Genomic DNA, 27798 nt, shown 5'->3' on the forward strand with positions numbered 1-27798 from the left:
GGGGTTGCCTCACGCTCATTATGGCTTTGGGTCGCTTTGTTCTTCTATGCCCCGGCGTGCGATGCTGCTGCCAATCTCCGAAGACCTTCGCCATGGTGGCGCTCGCAGTAGCGGCGTCCACTGGAAGCGCCTTGGCCAAGCCCGGCTTCGCCCCGCACTCGCCAGAAGTTCAAGCTGTCCACGCCGGCCCCTTCCACACAATCGTCGAAGGGCTCTCGCGGCCGCACCTGATCGAACCTCAGGGCACCCCCGTCGGCATCAGCATCGTGCCACTGCACGACGCCGGATACTCTCAGCAGCACGCCATGGCGCCGGTGACCGTGCATGTGACCCAAGTGGGCGTTCACCAGGCCCCCGTGATCGGTGTGTCCGCCGCGCCGGCCGCGGCCGTCGGCCTCAACGAGGGTCCGCTCGCCCTTCACGCCTCGCACCCGCTGCTGAACGCCGTCTCGTCGCCTGGAATGGTGCTACACGGCGCGCCCGTGCTCGCCGGTGCTGCCTACCAACCTGCCGTGAAGTCCGAGCCTGTCGGTGCCGTGGTGCCTGTCAAGCAAGTGCACCAGGAAGAGCTCGTGAGTACCGTCATAGTACTTTGACAACAGGGACTATACCTGTCGCGTTGGCTCGGTGGCTATGACGTAGCTCTGCTGAGCACGAGGTAGTGGATTGGATTCTCGAACGTGACAGCCGCATTCAAATGGAGGTGGCATGCAAAAACTCTCGCGTATACTGGGCTTTAGGTGCATGTTCAAGAACTCTAAGTGGTTAAATCAGTCTCTTCTACAGCGTTCCTCATAACCTACTGTCCTCTTTCGAGACGTTTAACTCCAAAATTTTAATTTATAACAAGTACTCTGATGCCATATAAGCGACCGAAACACAAGTAAACCTCCAGGCGCATGGTGAGACCGCGCATGAAGCGCCATGCACGTACGCCGAGTACGTCCTGTCGTACAAGACTTACTCAGTGTTGGTGTTTTTGCATAACTGTCTATTTAAACTCCTATGAGTGTTACAACGCTTCCGGCAAACCCTACCTCACGGCCAACGTGAGTTGCTTGAAACATGATCGTCATTGTGGTAATTTTTCAAGACGTTACGTCATCATGGACGCTCGCCAACAGGCATAGTTTACCATTGTCAAGGCGCCAAAGCACATGTCTGGTTTTTCTTTTTTTTTTTTCTTGCCACCACTTTGTCTTCAAGAGCACGAAGTCACGCTTTCGATTCTCGGCCGCGGCGGCCACATTTAGATGGGAACGAAATGCAAAACGCTTGTGAGCTTAGATTTAGGTGCACATTAAAGGAACCGCAGGTAGTCAAAATTAATTTAAGGCCCTCCAATACAGCATCCATTGTGAACAAATGGGAAGTTTCTGGATGCTAAACTCCACAATGCACTGTTTGCGCGGAGGGTAGCGTTAAATCATATGTGGGATAGCCATGTTGAGCGTGTCACTGAGTGGACCCAGGTTTGAAAGTGCACATGAATCTTATCGCTCGGAAGTGCCCAACCACTTTGTGAACAAAGCATGTGCTGTGAGATTCATTCTACAGTCCAATAAAAGCTAAAACAAACGCATATAATGTGGCAGCTCAGGTGTAATGCATCTGCCGGAATTCACGCACCACAGCAGCTTGTGTATCTCTGAAGCATATATACGCTCCTGCCGTCCCGACTGTATAATATGAAAATGTATATGTACGCATCGTTCACATCCTTCACCGCAGGGGCTATACGTAAGCAACGGTTGTTAGCCGAAAGTTACATTTCTATTTTTGAAAAGATTCCTTAACTTGAAAAAATATGGACTATTCAATTTGAGAAGTATGTTGCTTAAACAGTTGCTAAAAGAACTTGAGTTGCTAAGCACAGCATAATTTCTATTTTTCAATGCCACAGTTGATATGGCATACAAACGAGAGAAACACAATTGCAATATTTTAAAATGTGCTCAAGTTACTGCTTTTACAGAACTCCTTCCCCGATTTGTTTGGTTTGTTTTCCAATACCTCACATTAGGCCTTGAATATTATAAGCCTCCCATAACGGCAGCACAACATTGAAAGAGGCATTATTTAGGGTCGAAACACAATCGATCAATCACAGAGTTGTAGAAAGAGAAAGCATAGAGGGAGGGAGGGACATGATACAACAAGTAAAAAAAATCTATGTTTGCAACTGCACGTTTAAACAAACGTCGTGAGGTGTCCCTGCTTCAGTACTTAGCAAATGATATTTTTCCTATTCTGTTCCGTTTTGTCTTGTTCCTAAAAAAAAAAAAAAAACACAAAGCACGAGAAAACGAATTCCCACAAGCTTATATGTGCGAAACTTCGTTAGACGTTTAAAGTTTTGTGTGTGCAAGCACGAAACGAATTCCCACAAGCTTATGTGCGAAACTTCGTTAGACGTTTAAAGTTTTGTGTGTGCTTGTGTGCAATACTTCTGGGTCTATTTAACTTCCGGTGCTCTGCCGACCGTTGCTGATGAGCGCTGCTGCTGTTTTTCCTAATGGCTCATACAAGGGGCAACAGCCGTATAACGAATCGAATTATAATTAAGGTAATTTCTGTTGTACTAGCAAAATTTTGTACACCATGAATTCTTCATGTACGCGGCTTGTACTGATCATGTTGATAACTATTGCCTAATAGACATGTAGATGATATCACTGCATGTCTTAAAGAGAATGTGCACTCATATGAAATTGCGCGTTCGCGTTGTAGGTTACTATACACGAAAGTCAGATGGCGCCATTTCACACGCATATTATTAACTACAATCTATCCGCAGTGAGCCAATGTGAATAAGTCTTGAATGAGTTATTTACAGCAATTTATCAACACAATTACTTCTCCTACTCGATTGTCTCGCAAACGTCATAAATTGCGGGGCACCGAACGCGCCGTAATGTTATAGCGTGTGATAATAAAAAAAAGTAAGGTTACCGCTTAACAACCAAGATTAACGCAAGGTATCGCTGTGTTCGTTTGTCAGTATGATTCATAACCGCAGCAACGAATTTATAACTGAACAGAGCAGAATATAGCTCTCAATGAAGGTTTTTGACAAAAGTTCCCATGAAAAACCGAATAACGCGAAGAGAGGTATTACTGATGCGTCCCGTAGTATCGATGTTTAAAAGTGCTTGTTGAAACTGAGATCGTATCTATGCTTGTATCCGTTTACAAGAGAAAACATGCACGTTGGCAACACGATATTACACAATGACAATTCCAGAGAGATTCCATGCATATTTGTAAGAAAATATGCAAGCATGTTTGAAACACACATTACATCAAGAACACGCACAATCGATCATCATAGCAGTGGCATTTGCAATATATCTGAAAAGTAGGCAGCTGGCAAGCCCTCATTCTCCCTGTCGTCGGTCTTGTAGCTCGTTTTGTAACAAGGCCTCTCGCTCCAAAGGTGCTTGACCGCACTATGCCGATAGCGCATGCCTGCTCTTAAAAGAATCAGGGCACTACTAATACCTTCTCTTAAAATTCTGCGTACATGTCACTTATCGCCAGGGGCTGTGAAACAAGCTACATGGTTTAGAGAAGTACCTACTGTCCTTGAATGCATCTTTCTTAGGTGCTTGACCGCGGGAAAGGTTGCGAAAACATGCTATAGGCGCACTTTACTGAGCCTTTACAAGCATTGTCGACTTGGGGAGCGCTCAAGAGTTTTGCAGGTATTGCAAATAATACCGGCAAATAAAAAGAAGCATTATGGTTTTGTTGAACAAGCCCTTAATAACTGATGCCGGTTAAAGATCCAAACCCACGCCACAAGGTATAGGCGACGGCGTGTGCTCCTGGGTTGCGACTGGGAGGACAACCGCTGCCGGATTTGAATGAAATTTTTGGCTTTTAAGAGAAAGCTTTAGTTCGGGAGCTCCGAGATTAATACGTAGAAACAAAGAAATTGTTTTTTGACAAGCATAGCACAGATTTGAATGGGGTTTATTGCATTTAAAAGCAAACGCTGGAATATAAAGTTACTGTAGCAAGCAAATTATTTATTTTAACCTTAAATTTTTTCACAGTAATTCTTAAAAATTGCAAAACTTCCCAAACATCAAGCAATAAGTTCACAACTCTAACCCAGCAATGAAAAACGATAACGAAATTCGGCAAAGTGCACCTAGTACATCTAAAGCGGACAAAATTGATCCATGTCAAATATAACATGCACTTATGAGCAAGACTTGCAAATCTATCGTAAAAATTGTAGCAATTTTACAGAAGTTGTTAATTCATGCATCACATTTGTCCAACTTGGATGCTATAACACACGCAGTTCACAGAGCAGCGATATCAGCTTCTGGTGCAGCCTTAAGAATTTGTAAACGTCGTGCTTCTATTTTTTTGACACGCCGATTTGCTGCTATCTTTATTTAACAATATCGATGAACTAATCCAAATTCTGCTTCGTAGAGTAACTAAAATTTCGCTTTCACTCTCAAGTACAACCATATTCATCTCAATAGGTCCGGCGCTTGTCATATATAAGAATTTCTAAAAAAAATAAATTATGGGGTTTTACGTGCCAAAACCAGTTCTGATTATGAGGCACGCCGTAGTGGGGGACTCCTATAAGAATTTCTGTGTTTCACATGTATTTGAATAGAGAAATTTAAGCTCTAGCTGAGCTGAAGCTTCTTTATTTTTCAATTACCCCACAGCGCCTAAAGTCGTTACAGCAGGGGGGTTCCAACATGGAATAAAATACATCTTTCTTCACACAATGCACTTGCTTTTCAGTCAGCCTATGCCACTGTGTAATTGTTCGAACAAACAATGAGTTGGCATACTTGTTCATCTTGGCAGGCTACTCCAGGATTTTAACGCGACAGCGTTAAGGCACCCGTGCCGTAGAAAATCCTGCGTCGGCGTCGGTGTCGGCTTCGGCGTAAGCAGCAGCGTCCGTGACATCCGTGGCGGAGAAATCATCGCGAACCACCCCGACCACACAGGCCCTCCGTGTGGCGCAAGGGGCTAGTGAACAAAAATTGAATTTCTCAAGGTAAAATCCACCAGAAAAATCGTAAAGTACGACTAACCTACAGCCTACAGACATGATAGCGTCGGATTGTGATTTGACTATACGAGAAAAAAGCTTGATAAGCAGCAAGGGATGTTTGAATGCTATCGCGTTCCACTCTTAAAGGCGAAGCTTAAGCGTCCTCCAATTTTGCAACTATGATCAGTACGCTTAAAAATGTAATAAGGTTTCCGCAGGTAAATTTATCTGTTAATTCCAGTTATATTATAACAAATTGAACGCAAAAATTTTGATTTCAGTTTATTGCGGCGGGCGGAAAGAGATTCCCATCCTAGCTCAGCGTTCATTGCAGTGCAGTTCTCCCTCCTTCCGTACCGCCGGAAGACGAACCTGACAGGACGATTTTGTATTTGTTCTAGAGCGCGGTCCCACACAACGTAGCCATATTCTAAGATTGGTCGAACGCAAGTACTATAAGTTTTAATTGGCATGCGAACATCGCAGGTTTCTTTGGTTGAAATTACCAGCTTTGGCGTTGATAATGTCTACCTGAGGTTTCAACGAGCATTGAGAAGACAGTAGCACACCTACACACTTATATCTGCTATCTTGATTCGATAGTACATTGTTCAGATGGTACCTTGACTGAATTGGTTTCTTCTTTTTAGTAAATGAGAGTTGTACACAGTTTGCGATGTTGAAATTAATTTTCCGTTTAGTACACCAGTCATGAATAAGTGATAAGTCGTTATGAAGTTCAATTGTATCATTGTGATGGGGAATGTTTTTGTACACAGCACAGTAATCCGCAAACAACCATATAGAAGATAAAATCCCGGCAGAAATATCATTATTATAAATTAAAAATAATAGCGTACCAAGAACGGAGCCCTGTGGGACTCCTGACGTAACATCTGCATATTCGGAGCATTGTCCATTCAGTAATACACTGTACCTTCTTTGGTAAAGGTACAACTCAATCCACTTAAAAACAGTAGCATGAATGTTTAGAGTGTTAAGCTTAAACAATAAGAGTTAATCTGATACCATGTCGAAGGCTTTTCGAAAATCCAGGAACACACCGTCTACCTGTCTTCCTGCATCTACGCTCGATATTATGTTATGATGAAACTCAACTAGTTGTGCTGTGCAAGGTCGCTACGTTGGTGTTGGTGTCCGTGTGTCCCTATGAATCCATGCTGCTGGTTAATTAGTACCTTATGCTCATTTAAATGATTTATTATTTTTTATATAAGGTATGTGCAAGTATTCTACACGGGATAGACGTAACTGATATTGGCCTATAGTTACCAACGTCTTTTTTGGAGCCACCTTTATGTATCGGAACAACCTACGCAATTTTCCTGCCATGTGGTAAAATAACTGTCGATAAAACTTTTTCAAAATGAAATAAACGTACGTAGAAATTGGTCCCGCGCAACGTTTGAGTACACGTGGGGAAATTCCATCCGGACCATTAGCTTTACTGTCATCAATATCCTTCAACAGTTTCTTAATTCCATTAACACTAAGCTCAACAGGAAGGAAGCATAGGCGAAATATTTTCATAATAGGTGGATGAGTATGACAGGTGTATTTGGGTAAGAATACCGAATGAAAAACGTTCTTTAGGCACGCGCAGTTTTATCCCTGTTATCCGTAATTTTCTTACCATTATATTTAACTCTTGTATTCCGAAAGAATCTGAACCACAGGGTTTTAAGTACTTCCAAAACATTTTATTATCTGAATTCACTTTGTTGCTCAGCTCAGTGAAGTAGTCATCTTTAGCTTTTTCTCTCTTTAGCTTAAATTCGCGGGTAACCTTACGTAGTTTTTCAAAATGAGCAGCTGATTTGCTTTTCTTGAATGCATTAAGACGAAAGACCTCTTAGACAGAAATCTGATTTCTACCGACCGTAACGCTCAATCCTTTTACAGAAATTTCTGAAAATTGGCAAGATGAAAAGCAATAAAAAATGATGCACAAAGTTTACAGGTCATCATCATCATCATCATCATCAGCCTATATTTATGTCCACTGCATGCGATCTCCACTTAGCGCTGTCTTGCGCTAGCTGATTCCAACTTGCGCCTGCAAATTTCCTAACTTCATCACCCCACCTAGTTTTTCTGCCGTCCTCAACGGCGCTTCGCTTCTCTTGCTATCCATTCTGTAACCCTAATGGTCCATCGGTTATCCATCCTACGCATTACATGGCCTGCCCAGCTCCATTTATTCCGCTGGTAATGTCAACTAGAATATCAGCTATCTCTGTGTGTTCTCTGATCCAAACCGCTCTTTTCCTGTCTCTTAAAGTTAGGCCCAACATTTTTCGTTCCATCGCTCATTGTGCGGTTGTGCGGTCCTTAACTTGTTCTGGAGCTTCTTTGTTAACCTCCAAGTTTCTGCCCTATATGTTAGCACTGGTAGAATGCAATGATTGTACACTTCTCTTTTCAACGACAGTGGTAAGCTCCCAGTCAGTATTTGGCAATACCTGCCGTATGCACTCCAACCCAATTTTATTCTTCTGTAAATTTCTTTCTCATGATCAGGGTCCCCTGTGAGTAATTGACCTAAGTAAACGTACTCCTTTACAGACTCTAGGGGTTGACTGGCGATCTTGAATTCTTGTCCCCTTGCCAGGCTATTGAACATTGTTTGTCTTCTGCATAATAATCTTCAACCCCGATTCTTACACTTTCTCGGTTAAGGTCCTCAATCATTTGCTGTAATTCGTCTCCATTGTTGCTGAATAGTTTACAGGTACTCCAGTATTAACAAAGGCTTTGCTAAAATTCTAGTAAAAAAATTGTGGTAATTTCACAGTAGTTATGTCTGAATGTCAGATATTTGAATAGGTGCAGCTTAAAGAATTGGGATATCGTTTTTTTATAGCTGAGGTACAAAGTTGTAAACACGATTAAACTTTTTGCCATAAAAGGTCTGCGATATTCGAAAGCTTCTCTCAAAGAGGTTATCTTAAATAAAAATTTACTGCCTAGCGTAGGTAGCTCGGATCCCGAGCGATACGATTGATTTCTCCTTTCCCTAGTGCTTAGGAGCTCCTGAGGTAAAACTATACTTTAAAGGAACACTTAAGTTTAACTGAACAGCAAGGTATTCTTTCTTGACCTGCATTTATTTGGTGGAAGAAGGCCCACTACTAGAATACGCGAACGCAGGGGTTTTATAACAATGTGCCCATAACATCGCGTTACTATGGCAGTGTGACGTCATAGATTTGAAAGCATATTCGCATTTTATTAGTGTTTTTTCTGCAGAAAATGTTCTGAAATATCCCTATGACGAATCTTTGGTTCCTTCAGAATGCAGTGTAGTCGTTGTATGAGGAGAAAACATCAAACTCTGTTCCAATCCTTGACTTCAAGGAGAACTAGTGCGAGAACTTGAAAAGCGGCGTTGCCATGCGTCCTTATTATTTTTTAGGGGCGAAGCTCCTTAGGGTGTGGGTCTGTCCCTCCTCTGTAGTATGTAGTAGTAGTAGTAGTAGTAGTAGTCGTCGTCGTCGTAGTAGGTAGCCACGTCTACTTTTATGAAAAAAAAAATTCCGACAGTTGTGACCGTAGCGCGGAATCGAACCAGGGACCCCTCGCGTCCGAACGCGCGGCGCTAACCACTACGCCACGAAGCGCACATGGACACACGCACCACGATGACAATAAATACCCAACATTAACGAAAGACTGCGCGTTTCTAACGCGTTTGTGTTAGCGCGTTACGGCCCCCGTGTACGAAGCTGGTGTAAGACGCTGTGGCCTCTCCGCCTTACCCCCGTATTCATAAACGCTGATGGCGTCGGCAAACGCGGTGCACGTTCCGGCATGTGTAAACGGCTGCGTAAGACGCTGTGGCCTCTCCCCCTTACTAGAGAGTACTGCACGTTTCTAACGCGTTTGTGCTAGCGTCCCCTTAAGCGGGAGATGGTGCAATTATAATGAGTAAATCGTTCGATTTAGTGCGGCGAGACTGGGCGAATTACACGGAAGATTCACGGTTTATCGATGATTCCCTCCGGAGCTTCGCCCACTCATCATCATTCACCCCGTGGATATGCGGTGTTTTTTTTTTTTTCGTCATGAAATAGCCCATTGAGCGTAAGCGCTGGCGTCTGTCGTCTGGAGCAGCGAAACAGCACGGAAATTCCCATTGGCTGCGACGCCACGTCACGTGCGCGCCTCGACGAACCAGAGCGGGCGAAAGGGAACAAATGTTGCCGCACCAGGTGTTGCGTGAGGGGAGAGGGCGTCGCCGCGTCGCCACGTCACCCTCGCTTTTGGAAGCTTGTGTTATCCGCGCTTTCCTTGTCCACGCAAGCTCTCGCCTGCGTTCGAAGTGCGCCTCGGTAATCGCTAAAATATTAATGCATAAAAAATTACACCATCTTCCCGTAGGGGAACCCTGAGTAGTATGCGAAGCAGCCATGGGGTGGACCACGGCGCTGACACTGGCGCTGTCCGTGGCACTCATCGCGGGTTTCGGGAGGAGAATGAGAGGAGCGGAGCGCGCGCGCGCGTCATTATACCGCGAGCTAAAGTGGCGCCCCTCAGCGGAGTATACAGCCTCTACCGTCGCGTCTCTAACCTAAGCTGCTTCGCATTATCGCCCGCGGAGCCGCAGGTGTTGCCATTCGTTGCGCAATCGGAGAGGAGAGGAGCGTCGGAGAGGAGAGGAGGAATGCCGAGAGGAGAGAAGAGACAACGAGAGGAGGGGAAGGAGGCTGGGCATGCACAGTGCGGGTGTGGACGCCGCACGGCGGATGGATGGAGAGAGGGAGTGACACAGCCCCGACCATAAGCTGATTCGCATCCAAAACACAATTTTATTCTTCAATAAAATCACTACTCTAAAACACAATGAATTAGAAAGGAGAAACGTTGGCGGTAGTGAGTTTCGAACCTACGAGCCCACGCTGAGAAGCCGAGTGTCTTACCCACAGGAATGAACAGCGCCTCCTAGATAGCAGGCTTGTGCACTCTGCTTTATGACATCATGCAATTTGGACCTAAATTTGCATCGCCAAGCCCATCGTGATGAAAGCGGTGATGTCAAAATCACCGCGGCTTACTCAAGAGCGTCCCCATTAGTTTCTATGGCAGTCGGGAACGATGGCATAACATCACGGCTCGAAGTGCACCGGCCTTCTCCTATCTAGGAGTCGTTGGGCAAATGTCTGAACACGCTCTCTTGCCCGCGAAGAGTTCATAACTCGAAGGACCACTCAGCGGTGTTAAATTGGACATTAATGATTTCGCATTCACAACCCATAAGTGCCTAGGCGTCCTCGGATTTTTTGTATTTCTTTTGGTTTAACAAGCATCGCAGGTCCGTGGGTTCTACTACAGTTCCCTCTAAATTCAAAAGCTTGAAGCACAGAGTTAGTACGATCAATGCTTCGATCGCTGCCTGTTACGGCTTTTCTAGTAATTAAAGTAAGTGGTTATGTGCAATTGGTTACTGAAAAAAAGTAAATTATCAATTACAGCACTACCAAATGATTCAGTTGATTACAAGCAAACAATTACGTGTAATTCATTACTTACAAGTCCGGTTGCGAGCGATGAACGTTATTCGGTTAGCCAATTTTAGAGGAATACTAAAGAGGAAAAAAAGTTATATTAGCAATTTACCCTTCTACAACACCAAAAGAAACGCTCTTGCCATGAGATAATTCTTGGCAAGGCAGCAAGGCGCTAAAATGGAAGATAGGTGGTCACGCCCCCTTGAAGTTCCCGCACGAGCTCGCCGTGACGTCATGGTCTTTAATGGTATCTGCTCGGGCCGAGTTAACGTGTTATCAGTAAAGATGAACTGCATTGTATTGCAAAAGAAGCAATGACTTGAAATATCCAATGTTAGGTTTGATGAGCTTCTAAAGGTCTACACCGGCCTAAATATAAATATTCAAAAACATTCCTGAATCCGAGACATCAGATCGACGTACCAGCACTGCGGTTTCCCAACGTTTAAAAATAAAAATGGATCTTTGACCGTCATTTTCTCTTTTAATTATCAACCTATGACCGCGGAATGAATGAAAGTCGAGTTTTAGAAGAATACTTTGTCAGTTAACATGGAGGGACAGAGACGAAAAAGAATGTAGTAAGTGGCTTTTAAATGAGGGTGAAGATAAAAGTGCAGCACTGTAACTATCTCTCGATAGGCGGAGACGAAAAAGAAAAAGGAGTGTCGTCTCCCTTTTCTTCACTTCTGTGCCTTCCACATGATTTGTGAAGGAAGCACTTCCAAATCAATGACATCTGAAAGTTTTGTACTGAGCTGCTGTGCATATGCACTGGTCTGAGCGGGACAGACAGTAAACGTGAAGCTGACGTTTCGTAGTATTTCACTGGGCGCTGATTCGTGCCGCCTCATCTCGTATAGGTCATCGGGGCGTGATGCATGCAGCGCCACTGGCGGCGCTCCTCATTACGTCAGCGTTGTGAGACCTCTAGTAGCTTCCAGGGCACTGTTTCTGCTGCCAAGCAGCACTTGCCTTGCGCGCTGCGTGGAGCCAACATAGTGCACCCCTGTATACAGTTAGAACACCGTACGAGGAGCTCGAGCGGACCGCTACACCTTGCTGCAGCTTTCAATGCTTGTGTTCGGGCGAAGCTTCCAATTATTTTTTGCAGGCATGACTATACTACAGCAAAAAAAGAAAAAAAAAACTAACGGCCAAACTGAGGTCATTGCTACCAAAAAGCTTTACACCCCGCAGCTCCCAGAGTACTGTATTGTGAGCTTTTTTTGTGACTTGTAGCTTTAGGGGAACGAGATGATCGCAGAATTCAGTGTGCTTACGCGACCTTCATAGGTAAACTTCCGTCGCCAGCACGTGAACGCTATTTTTACAGCGAAGCTGTTAAGGGCTCACCTTTTTCTTTTTACATTTTTCCTGATGAATGTGTAAAGTACAGTTTCATACAAGGTCCTTGCAAGCTGTGTTGATACGGTGTCTGAAGGGTTGAAAAAGTTTCACCGATGTTTGCCTTTCCCATGCCTCGTTTTGATGTAATCGGAATGGCTGACAGTCCTGCATGTGATGTCTGAGGATGCAAGGAGAACATTGACCACTTATTGTGCCGCTGTCCTCATTTGTAAGCATAAAGACAATCTTTGTCCAACGCATTCAGGCAACTAGATGATCGTCCTCTGAGTGACCAGACTATATACTAGAACACCGTCCCCACCGATCATTGGCTCAGAAGGCAGTGAAGGCAGCTTTATGCTTTCTGAGAACGTCTGGTCCGAGTAGAGTGACTGTTGTTGGGGCTCGAGTTGATGTCAGGTTCCATCCTACCGCGATCCGCCAGTTGTTGGGGCGCCTGCTACTACAACCTCGACCGGCATCTCTTCTAGGTAGCGTAGCACTGCTGGCAGGCCGTAGGCGTCCGGTAAATCATGGCGACCAGGCAGGGCGAGACGATTTTAAGTGCGAAACTTGCACGGTTTATTTCATGTTGAAGGATTGCAAAGAAGAGAATGAATGAATGAGTAAAAATACATGGCGGGGCCGCTTAAATAGGCCCTCTAGCAATGAGGCGGGATTTCGCTCAAGTCATGTGACAGGCAAGTCCAGTGGGGGGGGATGCGGCAGCAGCTCCCTCTCGCCTAGGTGACGTTTCCCGGGCTTGTCTCCGCTGGTGGCAACCCGAGGCTCCCGAAGAACGTACGTTTCCGGGCTTGCCTCCGCTGGCGGCAACCCGAGGCTCCTGAAGACGTTATTCGTGGAAGGCGGGCCTATTCGCCCCCCCCCCCCCCCCCCCTCTACGCACATGCACACAAAGGGATCAGCCACTCGGGCATCCCAGTCCCCGCACCTGTACACAAAGGGATCAGACACTACTGCGTTCCAGATGCTCGGGAAGAACGTTTCGTAGAAGGCGGGCTTAATCGCCTCCCCACACCTGCGCACAAAAGGATCAGCCACTACTGCGTCCCGCCCGCGACAACCAAGCACGATGGGGAGACCTCCTCGGTTAATCCCTTTAAACGGGCTGTCGTACGTCAACCGTAACACTGTATAGGCTCCCTTCAGGGAGGCTCTCTAAAGGGAGCCTATACAGTAGACAGTTTTAGTTTAGCGTTAGCGTAATAGCGGGGTTACGGGAAATAGCGTTACCGTTCCGCAAACGAACTTTGCAGAAATAGAGTTTTAGTATAGCGTGATAGCGTAGTTTACGTGCGGGACGCTATTCCATTACGCTTTGAATTTCGCATACACAGGGCACCTAATTCTATGTGTGTGTGCGTCCGGAAAGTGCGATAGGCAGCGCAATGGAAGCCAGGAGCGCGTTGTATTTTTTACTTCACATGTCCGTCGATCTGCAACGAAACAGACAAGCAGTACAAGCTGTCTACCATAGCCTCCGAAATCCTCTCATCTCAGAGGCCATATGCCGTCGTCGCGCCTATCTCCCGACTTTAGCGACAGATGGCGCTCGCATGTCAGAAAAAATTTATCTCGTTAGGCTTAGGCGCGTTCGAAACGAGAAGCGATCTCGAAAATTCCTCAAGTTTAACCATAACACTCTCTCGGCGAAGCGGCATGAGACTAAGCAAAAGCCGTTTACGCAGTCATTTACTAGGAACGAAGTTAATTCTACAAAAACCACGCCAAATTCAGTTCGAAGCGGGCGACCGGGACCACCGCCACGTTTTACGTACACTACGTACACCACGCTAACACGGTAACGTTAACTCTGAGAAATAGCGTGCGTACGGTAAACGGTATGGGTCGGTTAGCGTTCTGCGCATGCGCACTTCGATCCCGCTATTCCGGTACGCCCGCTATTCCGGTACGCCCGCTATTCCGGTAACCACGCTAAACTAAAACTGTCTAGTAACTCTAGGTCCGAGTGTCCGAGCGCACCAGCGTCATGGGAGAAATTTAGCAATATCACTTTCACCACGTTGCCTTCTGCACGCTAACCAGACCTGTAACACCATGAATTTGCTTACCAGTACCATTTCAGCGCCGCAACAAAGTTCCGTGCCAATCTGTTTCTCTTTCATTTTCCTTTTTTTACTGTCGGTTGCTTTAGTGGGAAGCTTGGTGCATCTCCTATGAACGTATGTGAGCAGACGCTGCGTATATAGACACACACAGCCGTGGCTGCGCAAAGATGAAGGAGTCGATGCGCAGGCAGTATAGAACGGTGAGTTTCGTGTGGGAAGTCTCGTGTATAAACGTTGGGTTATAAAGCAGCGGAAGTGTTTCTGCATCTGGCGAAATACTACGTATTCGAATACTACCGTTTGAGGAACGCGGATTCGCACTATAGGATACACTTTCGAAAGGTGTTTTCTACAATAGAGATGAATAAAAGCAGATATTATATCTGTAAATTAGAGTATTTAAAAGCATGGTATGTTGTTCTTTAAAAAAGGCAGAAAACCCTAAAGCCCCGGTCGCACTCTTCGAACAACGAGAAATCGCCAGGCAAGGATGCGGGTATGAGTGCTTACGTCGGCTGCACAAAGTATTCGCGCATGCGCATAGGGGCACTCAGCTCGCCAACAAAAAGAATAATGGCGCGTTTTTCACTTCCTTTCCCCTCCAATGCCACCCCCCCCCCCTTTTTTTCATGAATTCGTGGCCTCTATGGGCTTCGATGTATCGTAAACTTCTAGAATGTTACTAGACGCAGTCTTCTCCTTCTCGCTGTGGCGTTTGAGAGCCAAGGGGGAGAGCAAGTGTGTGCCTACTTTTATATTGCTCAATACTTTACAATATTGTCAATAGTACTTTATGATTACTGCTATGGAATAATTTTAAATAAGGAAGGAAGGAGGAATATACCGAAAGACAAGGGAGGTTAGTCAGTTCTTAGACCGGCATACCCCCTGTGCTGGGGAAATGGGGTCAGGGGAATGAAAGATAATAGAAAAGATATGTTACAAAAAAGGGACAGAAGAGCACACGCATACACACAAAAAAGGGAGAATACGGCACTGCTTAAAGTCTGTCTCTAAGACCAGCTATCCGCAAGAAGCGTAATAACGCTTTCAAAGCCTTCTGGGCAGAGGACGGTTTCGGACAGTGTCCCAGGACCCTTTCCTCTCACAAAGCGCGCTTGTCCAGTCCATCAACCATTTTTGAAAGTTCTTTCCTGGGCGCACTGAAGCGGGGACACTCAAAAAGAAGGTGGGTAATCGTTTTCTCGCAGCTACAGTTATCGCATGTAGGGCTGTTGGCCATTCCGATCCGAAATGAATAACCATTCGTGAAGGCCACGCCAAGCCATCAAGCGACACAGAAGCATCTCCTCAGAAATAAGATCCCCGTAAAGGGAAGAGGCTAGAAAACGTTGCACTGAAATAAAAGAGCCAACGATAATGGTACAGTAAAATTCTGCTATACATAACTGGTTTTCTAAACCTTGTACATAGCATTAGTCTTTGCTTCATGTTCCCAACCATCGAGCCCTACTCATGTTTATGGCCGAATAGGGTTTCCCCCTGCATATATACTTATATATGTCGACTGGCAAACTAGTATAAAAGAACGAAAAAAAAATATGAGAAGAAAAGATACATGAATCGCTTACATCATCAGCAATTGTTTCCGATTGTTTAAACGCCCAATCGCATTTCGGCATAGCACTTCGCATGTAATGCTTTGAGAGGCATATTATAAAAAGGTAAGTCGTCCAACATTCTCTTTTACTACATTGGCCTCTTGCGTTCACATGACTGTATATTGGTGCCTATTGACTGATAGACATGCCTTAGGAAAAAAGTGCATGTGCGAAAGATGGACGATAACTATATTTAACGCGCTTGACATACATTAACTGGATGCGAACTCAATAGCTAGCTCGCAATATTTACGCGAATCTTTAACGTTTCTGCACAACTCAGAAGAGTGGAGACGAGGAGACCCCCCTTAAGAGCACACATAAGACGAACCATCCCAACGTTACTCGCCGAGCGGTCTATGTTCGTCTGACTACTAATAAAACGTGCTACAGAAATGTGGGGCAACTACGTAGCAGAACTGGTCCTTTAAAGACTGTGTATACGAAAAGAACGAAAACTCCACAGCCGCAATCTCGCGTGAGCACGATTATCTCGGCTCAGATTAACTAATTAGATATGTATGCGGTCAGTAAAGTTCTGACATAGAAAATTCTGCAGGTGAGTTAGGAGCCCTCGCTACACTTATCTGCATACTTTACCATACTTATTGTCTCGTCTTCCGGGTCGAACGAATATCCCGGCATGTGTGGAAAAAAAAGAAGCTCGCGTGAATGCCGCACTGAACGATACAAGCGAACGGCCCCCAAACGTGTTTGGAATAAACTAATCGCGTACACAAGCGTACACTGTCAGGCACCAGAAGGCGACAGGCCTATAGTGTTTGTGTTTGGATTTGCTTGCTGCCTTGGAAGCAACTTGTTTTTTTTTTCCGAAACGGCGGGAGTGGGAAGCACGCGTGGTCACTTCCGATGCCGATAATCTGCGTGCGGAAGTCGAGGAAAGATAAAGGCGACAGTTTTATTTGGCCACGACGCAAAGAGGGGGCAACGTTTTTCAAGCTCAGCCTACAGTGGTGAAACCAGTTGCTGGCGTGAGCTTCGAAGCCCGCCCTCACACCTACGACCTGGTACCGCTTTTGGCGGAACGGGACTCCGATCTTTGGAAGAACTTAGTTCTTTCTAAGCACGTTCGAGAGCACGGCCGTATATGTATGAGCCAGACGTGCCCATTCTTACTTGTAGAACAAGCAGAAGAAAGTTTTACAAATTAAGTCCTACTTGGGAGGCGATAAAAGGCGCCGTGCCGGTTGATCAGTATGATAGTCGATAATCTGGATTTGGATATAATACTTCGGATTAGCTATAATATGCGGCTGGGTGGTATATCTTTTCGTATAAATCGGCGTTAGTAGGTACCGATAGGAGCGTTAGATGTATAGATAGGAACGCCCTACTGAAACTGTTTTGCTTTGTCAGTGACTCTTTGAGACGTGACTTCTTTCGTTGTTTCTGTGACCAATAATTTATGTAATGAAACAAAGGCACGGCATCATCTTCATCTAGTGACCGAGTTGTATAACGAGTGTTATACCACTCTCATACTTGCTCTTTCCAACCTCACCGAAGTATATGTGTTTCTGTGACAAGCCAAGCCCACTGTGGTGGAGCGTGGCAGGATCGATGGACGCACGTTCTTTATTGCATCGGTTAAAAGTGCCGCTTGAATGGAAGGAGAGGAAAAAGCTAAGAAAGAGTGACAAGTCCCGACCTGTTGAGGAAGTACAGAATCTCTAAACCAATCAAAATTGTGGTGATTAGTTCAATGGAGGCCCACACGCCGATAATAAGGGCGATGACATGACGTAATTGTAGATAGGTCAACTTCAACTAACGGATGATCATGTGCGTAACTAAGAAAAAAAATATTAAAATGTAATTCTTGAGACCCGCTGTGGGAAATCGACGGCCTCGTTCCTTTTAGCCATGTATTTTAAAAGACAAAACTTAAAAACGTCCATCTGGCTGGTGGATCCTCTTCTCCCGCTTAAGTGAGATATATGGTTCCTTTTTACAACACCTTACCACACAACCAGCGTCCTGGCAGCTGGGAGGAGTGGACCACTCCCCCACGAAGGTTTGAAAAACTATGGTGGCCGCTTCTGGTGCAGCACGTCAAGAACGTGCTGGGCCAGGAGGCATGAGCCTACCAGGAGGCCCGGACTTGGGCTTTAGTTCCTGCTAATAATAGTTCGGTGCTAATAAATGTTATTTCTCTCTCTCTTCCTCTCATCTTCTTCCCGTTATGATGATTATTGCGATCACTATTTCCAGCGTTTGGCAAAAAGTGGTCACGAATCAATAGCTTAGGAGTTTCGTTGACCCATTCAACCTATTCAACCCGTTCAACTAGTTCAACTTGTGATGCAAGTTGGGAAAAGCCAGATGATTGTGGTTGTGTGTTCTTCAATAATGGCGCGTCTGTCCACTATACTATACGCGTATAAATTGAACCTGCGAGTGTCATTTCTCTCGCGCCTGTAATAAAAACTGATATTTCTACTGGATTTGCTTTTACCAGGCCCTCTAATTGCGAATGAACGATCCATAAATATGTTGGGTATGGTGTAACGCGATCAATGGGACGCCAGTGGTTAAATCACCTTCCTTAAGTGCACAGACAGGAAGTTATAAACTGCAGAACGCAAAATTGTATCTGGTGCTATCTCAAAAAAAAGAGAAAAAAAAACTACTTCAACATACATAGGCTACGCTAAAGCACCGCTTTCTTTAAATAAAATTCAAGTACTTATCGCCCGGGGTCTACTGGTGCGTGTGGAAATCAGGTACTTTATGGTCAGCGCTAACCCGAATGCGATCGCGACTGCCGGAAAATAGTAACAAAGGAAAGGAAACTTGACTCGAGGAAAATTCCTTTTTTAGGCAGCGCTAGCTGTTACGGTCTCTTACCACAGGTTTGGTGAGCGATACAGGGTGTCACGTAACGCACGGTCCTTGTTGGAAGTATAGGAGCTACGCTGTTCGCGACCGCCATGCTGACTACAGGCTGTTTGAAGGAGTACCTGTGGTATGCCAAAAGTTTAAACCCATGGGAATTAAAAGAACTTTCGTACTCACCATTGGTGGATCAGTAGCGCCACGGAAACCGCAGTGCACATACGAACGACATATAGAGAAGTCCTGAAGTAGCCCTTGTTCTTAAAAAAAAAACTGTACCTTGCAAGTTAATTCAGATATTTTAGCTGGGATTCAATGTAGGATCTCTCTTGGTGCGACGAGTGAACGGCACTTCACTGTCATATCACACTTTTTTTTTTCAGGCATCAACATTTCATATAGCATAAGAGGTGGACAGCTACATCGAAAAAAAAAAGATTAGCACAAGTTGCCGAGACCGGATCAGGGAAATTGCGGTACGCGGTGCTCTTGTTCCCGTACGCACTGTTATCTAAAGTGCCACATGATTCATGTTTCAAAGAGGGGCCTGGCACTCTCGTTTTCGGCGTGCTTGGGCACAACAGCATCGCGTGTCGCAATTAATCTGACCGGGTGATCGGTCACTTGTGCTAATCTTTTTCCGCTGCAGCTGTGCGTGTTTGTAGCCCAAGGCATTCAGAACCTACCTTATCGGGCAAGCGATACTACTCTGACGTTTAGTGTGGAATGATACATCTGCGCCATGACAAAGGCACCTTTTAGAAATGCCGCAAAATCATAGCCAAGAGCTTAACAGAGGGTGATGAAGGCTGGAGACAATGTTTTGCCAAGGAGGCGCCTTCGTCAGGGTAACAAGTGCGTTTCTTGGCAGCTTTTATCTCACTCTACTCCGAGGAGTGAGGAAGGTAAGCCCCGCATAAAGAAGTCATGTGAAGCTCAGAGAGGAGAAGATTTGAAAGGAAGCATTAGATATGTTTTCCAGAGAGCGGTGGGGTGCTGCCTGCACTTATGAAAAGTAGAGGTGGCAAAACTAAGCAAAAATATAAAACTGTTAAATGAAGATAAAGAAAAAAAATTAAATGACTCATACTAAACTATAGGAACGGCAAAGCTGCCGCTACTACTTTTACTACTACTACTGCTACTGCTACCCGCCATGGTTGCTTAGTGGCTATGGTGTTGGGCGGCTAAGCACGAGGTTGCGAGATCGAGTCCCGGCCACGGCGGCCGCATTTCGATGGAGGCGAAAGGCGAAAACACCCGTGTACTTAGGTGCACGTTAAAGAACCCCAGGCAGTCCAAATTATTCCGGAGCCCCTCCCCCACTATGGCGTGCCTGATAATCAGATCGTGGTTTTGCACGTGAAACCCCATAATTAAATTGTTTACTACTAATAATAACAATGGTATAGTAGTAATATTTATTTAGAGAAAATATTACTGCAGTTTTACTGCATTGAGCACGCTCATTGCAATACTTTTGCCGGGGAATTGTGGTTACATGCGACGTGTCTCCTGTGTAGGCCTCGTTCTTGTGCATTGAAAATGGCAGCTAACAGCGAGGAAGCACATTTCAATGAAGCTTGCCTAAAAAATCAGAAGAACCCATGAAAAAAATCAAACTTCAATTTTACACGGTCCTAGGGACATCAGGAAGACCTGACCTATTCGAGTTTGCGCAAAAAGAGTACCGATTATTGAATATGAATAAACATGAAGCAAATCTAACGCACATGCGTGAATCTATATGTGCAATCGAGGCTTTCGTGAAACAGGTAATTAAATTCCATACAGCTAAACGTGACCCGCCCAATTGTCTTTATTGTCATCTCATTAAAGTGAAATCTCATGCAACCGTTATGTACAGGCACAGGTCGCACGTTCCATATTATCGAAGGATTGCTTTTATGCACTCCACCAGTTCGCAAGCTATGCCGAAAGTGCGAACCGCAGTTCAGATGAATGCGCAGTGAAAGACGTCGACACAGTGACGCCACAGGGACGAAGGCGATATTCGATCAGACATGTTGTTGGGGGATTTGGTTCCTATTACAGAATAAATTAAACAGCGCAAGAAAAACAGACGGACAAGAGAGGAAACGTCACGAACTCTTGCGCTTTGCCCTGTCTTGTTCGTGTGGATTATTGTGAGGTTGGATGTTTGTCGATGAAAAAATGGGGAATAGGGGTGCATGCATCGAGAAGTGAGTGCGACACGGAAGACAGTGGTAAGGCTGACGAATATTTGCCCGTTTTAGTTCCGCGTCTTTGGCGGAAAAGAAATTGGCGCAAGCGGATTTTCCGTAAAACAGTAAGCAGCAGCCACAGTCCGAAAAGTCACGGGAGGGTCGATAAGAAAAGTTTGCCTTAAAGAAATTAAAGAATGCAGTAGGGTTTAAACATTATGATAAATATACATTTCTATTGAAAAAATGTTACTGACCATGTCTTGCTAGCAAACGAAACATTGCTTGTATAAAAAGGAGGAAACGGGACATGAAGTTCGCAAAAAATTATACTTATGGAAATGTTTCAAACTGCGGTGAAGTGAACACAAAAATATTGGCTCAGTAAAGACGTACGCACGATGTCGCAACGATATTTTGAAGCAATGTGAAAGGCAAAATAATGCACCATAGGCGATGGCCTCGTCTATTTCTGCAGAAGCTCATGGTCGTAAAAATGTTTTCTGAATCCAGAGTACAATATACGCTTACCAGCTGCTACATTCTTGTTAAGTATTCACAAAGGCCCATAGTGGAACGCACTTCAAGCAGCGCTAATGGCAATATGAAGCTCCGAGGAAATCGCCGTTCACAAACTACTTAGTCACATGTACACTGCTAATCTCTTGCTGAGCCCGTGCAAATGTAATAAATGTAGGCACGTAGTGACTTTTGAAAATGCACTGCAATCGATTCTAAATGGTGCCGCACCCATTGAAGTCGTAGTAGAGCATTTTTCTTCGTCTCAAAGAGATAAGCCCAGAAGCAAACCTGAAAGTAGGAGCATATATATATATATATATATATATATATATATATATATAATTAGGAATAAACCATCACACGCCAATCAATGCTCTGTTTATATTTTGGTGACATTGCATGAATTTTACATTGCCCATCTAGTTATTCCTTGCGGCCAACCGGAACAGCTCATCGCAGACACGTAGCGGAAGTTGGTGCGCTATTGTGGCTAAATCTGTAGAAGGCACGAACACAGATCGGTGCCGACAAAAACAAGTAACTGCCTATACCACCAGCGACCTCCAATCGTTGGTCCGTGCAGGCGCGAGAAGCGAATACGGAAGTGGAACGTTAAATGCACCCTCCGTTTCCTCTCTGCGGGCGAAAACAAGGTCATTGTTATGTTGAAAGGAGATAAAAAGTTAGCCATCTTATAAATGAAATAAAGACAAAACGCCATGCTGCGTTATTTGAGATCTGGAGCAAAACTTGCTCTCTGCGCTTAGTTTACCTTGATTATGCTGCAAAGGGCTCTCTATTGAAATTTCGACATTGTGGTAGGGACGTACCGAGGAACCGATATTACAGACAGCTATAGTTCAAGGTTAACGTTAGGTTAAGGGAAACAGCGTTACTGTTCCGCAAACGATAGCGCAGTTTATGTGCAAGACGCCATTCAATTACGATTTCAATTTCTCTTACATAGTTCACTTAAGTGATTTTGTCTAGCTTTGCGTGTACGTTCGTAAAGAGTGAGAGGCAGCGCAGTGAAAGCCGGGAGCGCGTTGTATTTGTACTTTCCATGTCTGGCCGATCCGCAGTGAAATCAGTACAAGCAGTAGAAGCTGTCGACCATGGCCTCAAAGATCTCCCATTTCAGAGGCCATTTGCCGTCGCGCCCATCTCCCGACTTCAACGATAGGTGGCGCTGCCATCCCGGAAGTTTGTAAGGACAAGAACATACCGGAGCAAGTATTCGCAACAAGATGACGCATGTGCCTGCTGCAGCGAAATTCCAGAAATCATTCAGCGCATCCTGATGTAATGCTAAAGTATTCACCCAGTCAGATCCGTAGGTAACGTACAACTTCCAGAAGTGCTTGGATTTAAAGTGGACGGAGATAAGCAAGAGTTATTTAGAGTATTAGTGAAAAAAAAAAAAAAACCAGGGAGCAGATTGATGCGACCGGATCCGTTACAAGCATAGATATCGGTACGAGGTGGATAGAGACGTTTTGAGGAAGATGATGATGATGATATAAACTTTAATTTTCGAGACGGTGTTCCCGAGCGTTTGAGCTGTGGATCACTCTAGGTGGGAGGGTCCCTCATTCCAGGAATCCTCTGGCCGCGATAGCATCCCGGGCTCTGGCGACAAGACGTCGTTGTTCGTCCAGGGCCGGGGTGGAGATCTTGGCCTCCCACGTCTCGGCGAGGAGGTTCACGTCTTCAGACGTTGTATGTTTAGTAACGGCGTCTTCGGGGCGCCACGGGCACTCTAGTAGCAAATGCGCCAGAGTGTCTGGCACGGCGCAGATCGGGCAGTTGTATGTGTGTAGTGTCGGGTGGATGCGATACATGAGGATCCCATGGGTGTACGTATTGCTCTGCAGTCTTCGGAATGCGGTGCTTTCCTCTTTCGTCAGTTTTGGATGAGGTGGCGGGTACACCCTGCGTCCCAATCGGTAGTGTTGGAGGATGGCTTTATACGTGGGGGGTATTGTCTCCGTTTCCGTTGCGTCACCAGGCGGTCGGGGGTCTCGCGAGGCGTCGAAAGAGGCCCGGTTGACGTGGTCGCGGGCCGCGGCGTGTGCCGCTTCGTTTCCCTCGAGCCCCTCGTGCCCTGGTACCCACGTGACGCAGGTGTAAGGGAGCGGAGTGCTTCTTTTCTGCAGAATTTTGACTGCTTCCACCGATATTCGGCCTCTCGTGTAATTGCGCACTGCGGATTGGGAGTCCGTGAAGACTGCGACCGCGTTCGTGCTCGTGGTGGTGGCGAGGGCGATCGCCGCTTCTTCCGCTGTCTCCGAGTTCCGCACCCTGACTGTGGCGGATGCCAGTTCTTTGCCTCTCGAGTCAACCACACTCAGGGCGTAAGCGGTTTTTCCCGGGTATTTGGACGCATCTACGTAGCGAGCATCTGGATCGTGCTTGTGGCGTCTTCGGATGGCGTCGACTCGAGTGAGCCGGCGTCCCCGATGATGCTCGGAGAAAAAATATTAAGGAGATGTATTCAAAAATTTTAGAATGAAAAGCATGTATAGAATGCCTGATTAACTGAAGCAGGCTAGGTGACTATTTGTCACCGCCCCGTTTCAAAGGGTGTGTGAATAAATCATCGCCCTCACCATCACCAATTTCTTTCGTTAGGCCTCGATGCGTTTGAAACGAGAAGCGATCTCGAAAACTCCGCAAGGTTATCTACAATACTTTGTCATCGAAGAGGCCTGAGGCTAAGCGAAAGCCATTTACAGTCAATTGCTACGAACGATGTGAATTCTACAAAAGCAACACCAAATTCAGTTCGAGACGGGCGTCCGCGACCACCGCCTTGTTTCAAATAAGCTACGTAGACCGCGCGAAAGGCGGTCGGTAACAATAAATTTGATAAATAGCGTGCTTACTCTAAATGCCATGGGTGTTTGAGCGTTCTGCGCATGCGCATTTTGATGCCGGTATTTCGCTAAGTCCGCTATTACGCTAAATACGCTAAAACTAAAACTGTCTAATAAGATAAAGTGAATGGTTGACGCAAGTCAGTGCAATTGGAGAGAAAGCCTCCGTCTGGCAGCGGATATAAAATTAATTTAAGATGAATACGATGCTGCTGCTAATGATGATGGGATGATGACGATGGCGGAGATGCTTAGTCAACTGGCTACCAGTAGAAAGACGTCAAACACCAAAAAGAAGAAACTTACTTTTTATTTTGAGGTAGGCTTCATTACAGCACAGCAAAAAAAAAAAATGTAAACGTGCGTTGTGTAGGAAGTTAAGTTAGGCTCCGTAGTGACCTTCGTTACGAATACACGTGCTCAAGTCAGGAAACATGTTTTAAATAAATGTCGCACTCAATGCAACGGAAGGCAGATTAGCGCCTATCATAACGTTCGTATTTGAGAAAAAGACAATAATGAGGCACAAAAAACAGCTTCACTTACGGTTACATTTCCTATGTGCTAAAAAAATAAATAGCTTCTCCCGTAACGTGAAGCGGTGACGTGTTAGATGGTGAAATATAATGAGCAGTAAGTCTCAGGTCATTTCGCGTGGTGTTTGTTTGAGTGAACAATCGCCGGTGCTAGCTATCAATCTTCCGAAAAGTAAAAATGACGAAAATACGCATTCTTTCGTGGAAGCTGCACATCCCGGTGTCGAAGTGTAAAGACTTGACTTTCCTTCCTCCTCTTACCTATTATTACTTCGCCCCTGGTCACTACTAAAACAACCCTTTAGATTCTCACTTCTTACTGCTGGATTTGCTAGGCTTTCCTTAAATGCATATTTGCGCTACCAAAATAATAGGCCTTGTCCTCGCCTAGTGCTGTTCCTGGGATTTGAACGCAAGAGCTTTACGTTGGTAGCGGAGTTTCAACATGCCTTCGCTCCAATTTTAGATGCCATAAATTGAGAGGCTTATATCAATATAAAACCGGAAAAGAAAATTAGAAAACACAAAAATAGCTCCTAGTACTTCTGGGGTTGCATAGAATAATGTTGTTGAAAACGCATTCTTGAACAAGTATTCAAAACTTGAACAGATTTTGAACAAATACATGTGGTGCTGTTTGTAAAAATGCATTAAAACTTATAGGATGTGTACCTCCTCTAGGTCATGGAATCTTGTGGTACGGTGAAGCTTTGTTGAGATAGGGATGGCTCATCGGCTTTTTAAAGGTAATGGAGTTGGGGAATGCACCTAACTACGTACCGCACACTTTGCAGTAGGTAGTTAGGTGCGTTATTGCCACGGCTGGTTTCAGGCGTCGTCAGCAATAACAAGTTACGTGACTGAAAGTGGGATGTAACCAGGGTCCGCCAACACAAGCGCCCGATCATCTATCGTTCTGCCGTCGTCTTCGGCTTGCTGCGGTCGTCACACACCCGCTCACTTCACGCATATAATTGTTCACTGTACGCAAACATTTTGTTCATGTGGCACCGCTTTGCAGAAACCCAAACGGCCCTGGATAGCAACCTTCTCGTGCTTCGCATGACGTTGGCTTTTAGAGTACGTCAGATATGCATATTTCAGAATGTATTTGATAGGATGTCTGAAATATTTTTTTTTCTCAATGCCATTAGCATGTCTTTTCTGTGTTTCTTTTTAAATGTCGCCATTTACACATTCTCAACCACCTATAAACCACTAATTCCACCCTATACATTTTCTTGTATGTCGCCGTTGCCGCAAGAATGCATTCCCTGGCTCAAGCGCGTCCTATGAAGACCAGGGGCCGGATTCATAAAAACGTTCTTACGCTAAAGCTGTTCGTAGAAGCAGGTGTCAGCCAATCGTGGCACTGGGCATATCATTAGCAAAGGCGGCTGCCGAATGGCAAGCAGCACTTATGAACGAAAAGGTTTGTGAATTCGGCCCCAGCTTTTTTCATTATCGGTGTGCTGTGCGCCTTTACAGCACCATCATGGTGATTACCTATATGTAGATCAGTGATAAACCAGAAGAATCGTTTCGGTATGTGAGGCCAAGGTTTCTGTCCCCGTAAGACTTCATTTCTTATGCTTGTACAGTGCTCTAAGTACACCTATTGTAGTGTTATTACCAGCTTAGGTTGCACATACTGTGGGTAATGAACGATCAGCAAGGTTAAGTGATAATGAGGAGCTTGAGCAAATGTAACGGATGCCTAATAAAACGCACATGTTGTTCCTTTTGTAGGTGCCGCAGCCGTACTCGTTCGGCTACGAGATTTCGGACGGCTACGGCAACAAGCAAGTCCGGCACGAGGTGAGCGATGGCCACAACCGCAAGCGGGGCTCGTACGGCTTCGTTGACGCACACGGCATCTACCGGCAAGTGCGCTATGTGGCCGACCACAACGGTTTCCGCGCCACAATCGAATCGAACGAGCCGGGCGTCGTAGCGGGCTACTCGGCTGCAGCAGCGTTCAAAGTCGGCCAGAGACAAGCCAGGCCAGTGGTTCATCGCCGGCCGATACCGCCGCCGCCACACAGGGTGCCCGTGGTCGTTCAAAGGGCTCCGGCGAACCATCTGGTCCAGAAACCAGTTGGAGTTGCTGCGGCATTCCATGCAGCCGTTCCAGCAGGAGTCGCTGGAGGGGTTCCTGCTGGTGTCCCTACGGGAGTCGCCACGCCCGGTCGAGACCCAGCGTTACAGGCGCTGCAAGTCGTCCAGGCGCTCCACGGCAAGACCTTGACAGCCCTCCCTGTCTCGTCAGTCCAGTACAGTCCGGGTTTAGAACACTCTGGAGGCATAGACTTCATTCCGTCGGCTCCGCGTCTGACGGCTGCCGCATCGGCTGGCTCCAGTCTCATCGACCCGCGACGCTCGTACGTCACTTACGTTGAGGCGCCACAGGAACACCCTTTCACGAACTTGAGAACGTCCCCTCCGCTGTAACTATGAGGGTGGTTCAGGAGCTCAAAAACAGCACTAGTCTCCGCTTAGACGTGTAAATAGTCAATGTTTGCTCTGTTTTCTTGCGTGTGTGTGTGACGGTGAATTCCCATGGTCGACCAGGAACAATGGAAACTTGCTCCAGCCTTGACGCTAGAATGTTCGGCTAAGTGGTACGAGTCGGTACTACAGAGCTATGCAAGGGTGGACGATGACACAGGGCAAGAGGAAGGATACAGATGTGCGCAACCTCAACTTGCGTAATGATTTACGCCTGTTTGTGTCTTCATCTAATGTCTTCGCTTTGTCTAGATTTGCGTGGTTCTGTAATAAGGTGTATCGCATCACCATCTCCAATGTGTTTTGGCCTAAATATTTGCAGTTGTTTCTTTGGCATGCAGAACTTCTGCGCACGAATTAGGAATTCTTTTTCCTACGTAAGTGCACTTTGTAGTTGGCCGGCCCTTTGGCTAAAAATATGTCGAACAACACGATTGGCTGATACTTGCTCTCAGGAACAGTTGTAGCCTAAGAATGTTTTCCACAAATACAGGCCCTGTCTACTGTCATGTCTTGTCAACTGCTGGAAGTAGTGTTTCCATCCTTTTCGACCTCTGGAATTTTACCACAGAAGTATGCAGAAGTAAGATACCCCTTTTAATTCCTTGTCATAGGATGGTGAAGTGCCGTACTGTGTTATTATCATTATTTACGGCATAAAGAGTTAGTCCCTGGGAGAAATAACACGT

The 27798-nt window shown here is 45.6% G+C and overlaps 1 protein-coding gene across 1 annotated transcript; it reads left to right on the plus strand.

The window, feature by feature from the left end:
• On the plus strand, nucleotides 1–27392 carry LOC119441145 (uncharacterized). Its single transcript, XM_037705826.2, has 2 exons — nucleotides 1–572; nucleotides 26351–27392. The coding sequence occupies exons 1-2, from the start codon at nucleotides 21–23 to the stop codon at nucleotides 27050–27052; spliced, it is 1254 nt and encodes a 417-aa protein (XP_037561754.2). The 5' UTR covers nucleotides 1–20; the 3' UTR covers nucleotides 27053–27392.
• The last annotated feature ends 406 nt before the right edge of the window (nucleotides 27393–27798 follow it).

The sequence above is a fragment of the Dermacentor silvarum genome, chromosome 2 (assembly GCF_013339745.2).
Source record: "Dermacentor silvarum isolate Dsil-2018 chromosome 2, BIME_Dsil_1.4, whole genome shotgun sequence".
NCBI lineage: Eukaryota > Metazoa > Arthropoda > Arachnida > Ixodida > Ixodidae > Dermacentor > Dermacentor silvarum.

Coding starts and splice junctions, on each gene's coding strand:
- LOC119441145 (XM_037705826.2), top strand. CDS start 21: ATGGCTTTGGGTCGCTTTGTTCTTCTATGCCCCGGCGTGCGATGCTGC. Junction 573..26,350: donor AAGTGCACCAGGAAGAGCTC/GTGAGTACCGTC, acceptor TTCCTTTTGTAG/GTGCCGCAGCCGTACTCGTT.